Consider the following 8,229-nt stretch of genomic DNA (forward strand, 5'->3'; position numbering starts at 1 on the left):
CAGTTTGTTGGCATACAGCTCTTTGTAGTAATTTCTGATGGATCTTTTTATTTCTGTGGTGACTGTTGTTACATTCCCTTTTTCATCTCTGACTTTATTGATTTGAGTCTTCCCTCTCCTCTTTTTGGTTAGTTTGGCCAATGGTGTGTCAATTTTGTTTATTTTTTCAAAAAAACAGCTCTTTGTTTTGCTGATCTTTTGTAATTTTTTTGGATTCAATTCTATGATTTCTTCTCTAATTTTAATTTTTTCCCTACTAGTTTTCGGTTTGGTTTGCTGTAGTTTTTCTGGATCCTTGAGATGCATTGATAGCTCATTTATTTGGTGCCTTTCCAATTTCTTAATGTAGGCACCTTTTGCTATAAACTTTACTGTTAACACTGCTTTTGCTGTATCCCATTAGTTTTGATATTGTGTTGTTATTTTCATTTGCTTCCAGAAAGTTTTTAACTTCTCTTTTGATTTCTTCTTTGACCCATTATTCATTCAGGAGCATGTTGTTTAGTCTCCATGTGTTTGCATATGCTCTAGGGATTCCTGTGTTGCTAATTTCCAGCTTCATTCCCTTGTGGTCTTAGAAGATGTATGGTATGATTTCAATTCTTTTTAATTTGCTGAGACTTGCTTTATGGCCTAATAAATGGTCAATCCTAGAGAAGGTTCCATGTGCTGATGAGAAGAATGTGTATTCTGCAACTGTGGAATGAAACGTTCTATAGATAGCTGTTAGATCCATTTGATCTATATTTTCAATTAAAACTGCTCTTTCCTTGTTGATTTTTGTTTGGTTTATCTGTCCATTGCAGAAAGTGGAATATTGAAGTCCCCCAATACTATAGTATTGGAGTCTAAGTCTCCCTTTAAGTTCATTAACATATCATTTAAGTAGACCAGTGCCCTGTAATTAGGTGCATATCTGTTTGTAATAGTTACATCTTCCTGTTGAATTGATCCCTTAATCATTATATAGTGCCTCTCTTTGTCTCTTTTAATAGTTTTTTGTGTTAACGTCTAGTTTGTCTGATATTAAGATGGCTACACCAGCTCTTTTTTGGATTCTTTTGGCATGGAAAATCTTTGTCCAACCTTTCACTTTCAGTCTGTATGCACTTTTATTGGAAAGATGTGTTTCTTGTAAGCAGCAAATAGATGAGTTTTGTTTTTTAATCCATTCAGCCAGTCTGTGTCTTTTAACTGGAGAATTGAGGTCATTTACATTCAATGTGACTATTGATAAGTGACTATTGATAAGCCCTGTCACTTTCTAAAGACATGTCTAATATATAGTTTGAACTTCCTGTGATCTTTTACTGAGAGATTTTCTTCCTTTACCTTCTTTCATATTGATAACCATGTTTCTGTGTTTCTGTGCATAAAACATTGTTGCTGTGGATTCGTTTTGAGAGGAGGAACGTGGTGGGGAAAGAGGCATGGAGTCACCACACAGACCCCGGGAGTCGGGTGAAAATGGGCCAGAGGCGAGCAGCCTGCAGACTCATTTATTTCAGTTGGTACAGCAGCTTATATAGCCAAGGCAGCCAATCCAGTCAAGGGGTGGTTTATGCCCTAACCAATCGCAGCCTGTTGCCAAGCAGTATCCGAAGCTATCCAGTAACAGCCTGTTGCCAGGCAGACTCCCTTTGTCATGTGGTTTCCAAAGCCATCCAATCACAGCCTGTTGCCAGGTAGGCTCTGTTGTCAGGTGGGTTTCAAAGCCATTCCTGAGTAACTGATGCCCACTTGCCAGCAGCCATCTTGACATGGCCTTCACATTCCACCACAAATATGCATTCAAATAATTTGGAAGCAAAAATCACTCTTCATATTTTGCATGATGCATTGCAGTCTTATTTTATATTGTGTTTGTCTTACATAGCATTTTGTTGTGGTACCATGACTCATAACATTAATTCATACAACATATTATGTAAATTATGATAAGCATTATTTTAAGTTTAGTAGGGAAATCACATAGGAAATAAAAGTAATAAAAGTAATATATCATGCTGTCTATATTATTTTATTTATCTAATAAAATTCTTGGATATTTTTCATTCTATATCATAAATAGTTTAGTGTAGTCTTAATTTCTTTAGGATTTAAGAGTTTCTCAATGCAAGTATTGTGTACAAATTATAGATTCTGTTCACCAACTTTTCTAACACAAAGTGATGATACATTTTCTTTTTTTTTTAAAGGTTGTATTTATTTACTTGAGAGGTGGAGTTATAGATAGAAAGATAGAGCGAAAGGTCTTCCATGTGCTGGTTCACTACCAAGTTGATCACAGCAACCAGAGCTGAGTTGATCTGAAGCCAGGAGCCAGGAGCTTCTTCTGGGTATCCCCTGCAGGAGCAAGCACTTGGGCCATCTTCCACTGATTTGCCAAGCCATAAGCAAAGAACTTGATTAGAAGAGGAGCAGCCGGGACATGAACTGGTGCCCATACGGGATTCCAGGGCTGCAGGAGGAGGCTTAACATATGCCACAGTACTGGCCCAAGATACATTTTCTAAATCACAGAAATAGACATATCCAAAAGCAAGGTAAACAATAGTTTATCAAAATGTCTAGAAAATTGAAAAGTCTATAAACTTATGAAATGATATAATGTATTTACAAGAGGAGCAATGAGCCAAGATAATATCTTTTTAAACAGCAAATATTTATTACTTATTTCTAATTATAAACACAAACACATAAGAATCTCTACAATTATTGATTTGGGACAATATGCAGTCAAAGTGAAAATAAACCATAAATATTTGTAGTGTATTATATACAATTTTAAAGTAAGTAGAAAACTATACACATAAAATACTTGAACAAATTAGAGAAAATTGTTGAACTAACTTATAATAGAGATTGCACTTAATTTAACCCAATCAAATTCTTTTAGGAGAAGCAGTCAAGTATAATTTTACAAAGAAAACTTAGTATAAACTTTTTTTTTTCTTTTTGTCTTTTTTTTTTTTTTTTTTTGGACAGGCAGAGTTAGACAGTGAAAGAGAGCAAGACAGAGAGAAAGGTCTTCCTTTTCCGTTGTTTCACCCCCTGAAATGGCTGCTATGGCCTGTGCACTGGGGCCCCGCGACCTGCACCAATCCGAAGCCAGGAGGCAGGTGCTCACTCCTGGTCTCCCATGCAGGTGCAGGGCCCAAGCACTTGGGCCATCTTCCACTGCCTTCCCAGGCCACAGCAGAGAGCTGGACTGGAAGAGCAGCAACCGGGACAGAATCCGGAGCCCTAGCAGGGACTAGAATCTGGTGTGCCGGCGCCGCAGGCAGAGGATTAGCCAAGTGTGGCGTGGCGACGGCCAGCATAAACTTTTAAAAAGTATGCAATCATATTTCTCAAATGAAGACAGTCCATCTAGTAATGTTCCAAAAATTTAAACAGAAGTCCAAATATTGGGAAATGAAACAATACCCTGTATAATTACCTTTAAATGACTAACAAAATAAAATTTCAATTCCTGAATACATAGGGGAGAAATCTAAAATACATTCTACCTCATTAATATTTATGGATGTGGGTGTCATAAAATCTGGATTCATTGACTTTTTTTTTAACTTTAAAAAGTTTATTAATATCACGAGTTCATATCTAAGAAGATAACTGTATTTCCCTCCCTGCTTTATCCCTCCCTCAAACATTTGCTTTACTACTATTGCTTATTAAAAAATTAGGAAACATATGTCAAATAATTCATTTAAGAATCTAATTGTAAAGACTATTATAAATCTGTAATGCCATCAACTACAGCAATGTGTTGAAATGTCTATTCTATATTTTTTTCCAGCAACTTCACAATCTCAGGTCAGAAATTGACATCTATGATCCATCCTGAGTTGATTTTTGTATTTGATGGAGACAGGATAAAATTCCATTCTATTACGTGTATGTATCCAGTTTTGCCAGCACCATTTATTGAAGATATTATCCTATATCTGGTGCGTGGTCTTGGCTCTTATGTCAAAAATCAGTTGCTGTGTGTATTGGATTAATTTCTGTGCTCTCTATCCAGTTCCCCTGTACTGAGTGTCAGGTTTATGACTGCACCATGCTGTCTTCATCACGATTCCTTTGTAGTGTGCTTGAAAGTCAGGTATTGGGATGCCTACATCTTTATTTCTTTTGCTCTGTACCTCTTTGGCTATTCTGGTTCCTTTGTGATTCCATATTAATTTTAGGGTTGTATTTTTTTTTCTCTAAGGAATGCCACTGGTATTTTGATAGGGATTGAGTTGAATCTGTTGACTGCATTAGGTTGTATAAAATTTTAATTATATAAATTCTTTCAGTCCCTGAGCAAGAATATCTTTCCATTTGTTGTGTGTCCCTTTTGGTTCCTTTATCAATATTTTATTTTTCACTGCAAAGATTATTCACTTATTTTGCTGAATTTATTTCTAAATATTTGATTTTTGTGGCTAATTTAAGTGGGATTTTTTTTTTCTGGTTTCTTTTAGAAAGTTCATCATTAGTGTACTTAAGATATTGTATTTATTCTGTAAAATGGAGCTGTACTGAATTGATTTATCAGATCTAATAACGTTTTGGTGGAGCGCTTAGGATTTCCCACGTACAGTATCATCTCATCTGCAAACGTGGATATTTTACTTCTTCTCTTTCAATTTTAATGTCCTTTACTCCTTTCTCTTCCCTAATGCTTTTGGTAATACTTTCTCTCTTTTTAAAGCTTTATTTATTTATTTGAAAGAGAGTTATACGGAGAGAGGAGAAGTAGAGAAAGAGAGGTCTTTCATCCGATAGTTTACTCCCCAATTGGACTCAACGGCCAGAGATGTGCCGATCAAAGGCAGGAGCCAGGAGCTTCTTCCGGGTATCCCGTGCAGGTGCAGGGGCCCAAGGACTTGGGCCATATTCTACTGCTTTTCTAGGCCATAGCGGAGAGCTGAATTTGAAGTGGAGCAGCCAGACTAGAACAAGTGCCTATATGGGATGCTGGCACTTCAGGCCAGGGCATTAACCCTCTGTGCCACAGTGCCAGCCTCAAGGCAATGCTTTCAATATAATATTGAACAAGAGTGGAGAAAGTGTGCATTCTTACCTTGTTCCAGATCAGAAGGAAATGCATTCAGATTTTCCCATTCAATATGATATTGATTATTCATGTATAGCCTTAATAAATCTGAATTAGTTCATTATTATCAAATTTGTTGGTGGTGACCTCTTGAACAATATCCCAAAACACATGCACAAAATAAATAAATAAATAAATAAGTAAATAAAAACAGGGTCTTGTGCTGTGGTGCAGCAGGTTAACACCCTGGCTTGACAGGCCAGCATCCCATATGGGTGCCGGGTTCTAGTCCTGGCTGGTCCTCTTCCAATGCAGCTCTCAGCTGTGGCCTGGGAAAGCAGTGGAAGATGGCCCAAGTCCTTGGGTCCCTGTACCCGCTTGGGAGACATGGAAGAAGTCCTGGATCCTGGCTTCGGATCGGCACAGCTCCGGCCATTGAGTCCAACTGGGGAGTGAACCATTGGATAGAAGACCTCTCTCTCTCTCTCCCTGCCTCTCTCTCTGTGTAACTCTGAACTTCAAGTAAAATAAATAAACCTTTAAAAAATAAAAAAAAAACAAAACCAGACAAATGGGATCACAGCAAATTCAGAAGTTTCTACACTTTTTAAAATGAAACAATAAACAGAGTGAAGAGACATTAGACACAGTAGGAACAAAATATTTGCAAGCTGTCTATCTGATGAAGAGTAAATATCCAGAATGAATCAGCAATTCAAAACATCACAACAGAAAGCAACCAATCTGGTGAACACAATTAACCGTACATCTCCTAATTTCCAGATATAATAAGGAATTTTATAAATTTACTACTAGAAATGTCCAAGATCATGAATGGCCAAGTAAAGTGCCCTTCTACAGAATTAAAAAATAAAAGGTTTGACAGTTATCAGAGCAAGACCTGAAAAATATGCACCTGGAAAGAAAGCATGAGTTTCAATGATTAGCATTATCTCTATTTTAATTGCCTGGAGGTGTCTCCCTTCTTCATGATTCTAAATAAAGCATTTTTCACTTCTTTGTTCCTGAGACTGTAAATGAGTGGATTGAGCATGGGGATCACAATAGTGTAAAAAACAGAAGCCACTTGATCCTTTCCCAAGGAGTAGGACTTACTTGGTTTTAAGTAAGTGAAAATCATGGTGCCGTAAAATATGGTGACTCCCAGGAGATGGGAGGCACAAGTAGAGAAGGCTTTTTGTTTTCCTGAAGTGGAATTAATTTTCAGGATAGTAGAGAGAATGGACACATAGGACACAGCTATTGTGATAAGGGACACCATTAAGGTAGAGCCAGCAACAATGAATATCATGATTTCAGTGTCAAATGTGTCAGTGCAGGACAGGGCTAGGATTGGGAGTGTATCGCAGAAAAAGTGGTGGATTACATTGGAGTCACAATAGTGCAGCCTGCTCATGCAAAGCACATTGATAGAGGAAACCATGAAGCCAATCATATAGGACCCAGTGACGAGGGCACAGCAGAGTCTTGTGGACATAATAAGTGGATACTGTAGAGGATTGCAGATAGCTACATAGCGGTCATAGGCCATCGAGGACAGCAGAAAACACTCAGCAGCAGCCAGGAAGACAAAGAAGTATAATTGGGTAAAGCAGCCCATGAATGAAATATATGTTTTGGAAGTCAGTAAATTCTCTAAGGTTTTGGGTGTGATGACAGTTGAGTAATTGAGGTCCAGAAAGGACAGGTGAGTGAGGAAAAAATACATGGGGGTGTGGAGCTGGAGATCCAGGCGGATTATCAATATCATCCCCACATTCCCCAGCACAGTAACCAGGTAAATCAGCAGAAACAGCACAAAGAGGAGCAGCTGGATCTCTGCAGCGTCTGTCAATCCCATAAGGATGAAGTCAGGCACATTCGTGTGATTCCTTCTACTCATTGTGTCCAACTGTTCTAAGCTGTTAAGAAATCAAAATCTAAAGAAGAAATGATTTGAAGAGGAAAAGGTCTTATGTGTAAGACATAATCCATTTTGCATAATTAGCTTAGCTTTCCTCAAATTGAGAGTAGAGTAGGTTTATATTGTAAATCTGCATTTTTAGAAAATAACTGCGCAGAACATAAATAACTTATTTAAAGTAACAGATACTAATTGTCCACTCTGCAATTATACCATGATTGCTTGATTTCTAAAGCCTGTTACTAATATTCAATTTCTGTTAATAACTAATTTTATCAAATCTGATAAAAATAATGAATATATAATAGGCACTTAAAGAAAGTTTTTGATGCACCATTTATCATATTCTTTGTGAAAACATACTTATTAAAATAAATTTCACAATTAGAGGACTTTGATGCATGAAAGTTTTAAACCATTTCTGAGTATTAATTTCTAGAATACATGATGTTTTTCTCACATAACTCATTAAAAAAAACTCCTCCAAAAATTGTATTTTCAAATATGAACATTACATGCAGCCATTAATTCAATCAAATCTTTTTTGTGTTTGTTTCTATAAATCCTGCAATCCTTACAGAAGGATTAAACGAGATATTCTCTTCAAGATCTCATTTTATTTCATCTGATCAAAGCATGGCCATTTTTTGAATAATACTTACTGTGAGCCAAAGCTAGTGAAAATGGAAATTCTTCCAATATTATCTGTATAGAAATTTTTCAGCAACAAAAGTTCATACAAATAAAATATGAAATCCATTTACATAACAGAACATTTTGCTATGTGATAATGTTTTCTTTGAGAAGAGTAAATTTCACACCTTTGTGCATTCATTTGGTTAATTCTGAAGTCAAATTTACAATCTAGAAAGTTTGTGTGACTCCTGGTCAAATCGACAATTTAACAGGAAGCTCTGTCACAAAGACAGAAAAATACCAAGCAGATCCTGTGACTATAAACAGGGCATCTGATGCCTTGCCTCTCATCTGGATAATATCTGGAGCCTCCTTATGCATGAGATTGATGATCTTGCAACACTTGGTCATCCTCAGAGACCAATTTCTAGAGAAGATTGCTTGGTGTGTTCCCAATGGCAAAAGTTCAAGGATGAAATGAGGCCAAGTTGGGTGTTGAACATTTAGACGTCCCCATGTGAAGAACAACACATTACTTCATCTTCTGTGATGATTTAAATTGCAGTTTTTATTTATTTATTTATAATTGACACCTAAGAGTTATACCTACTTATGGAGGTAC

General features: G+C 36.7%; 1 protein-coding gene across 1 annotated transcript; it reads right to left on the bottom strand.

The window, feature by feature from the left end:
* Positions 1 to 6,002: 6,002 nt before the first annotated feature.
* LOC133764272 (olfactory receptor 8H1-like) lies at positions 6,003 to 6,950 on the bottom strand. Its single transcript, XM_062197943.1, has one exon. The coding sequence runs from the start codon at positions 6,948 to 6,950 to the stop codon at positions 6,003 to 6,005; it is 948 nt and encodes a 315-aa protein (XP_062053927.1).
* Positions 6,951 to 8,229: the final 1,279 nt, after the last annotated feature.

Source organism: Lepus europaeus, chromosome 7, assembly GCF_033115175.1.
Source record: "Lepus europaeus isolate LE1 chromosome 7, mLepTim1.pri, whole genome shotgun sequence".
Taxonomy (NCBI): domain Eukaryota; kingdom Metazoa; phylum Chordata; class Mammalia; order Lagomorpha; family Leporidae; genus Lepus; species Lepus europaeus.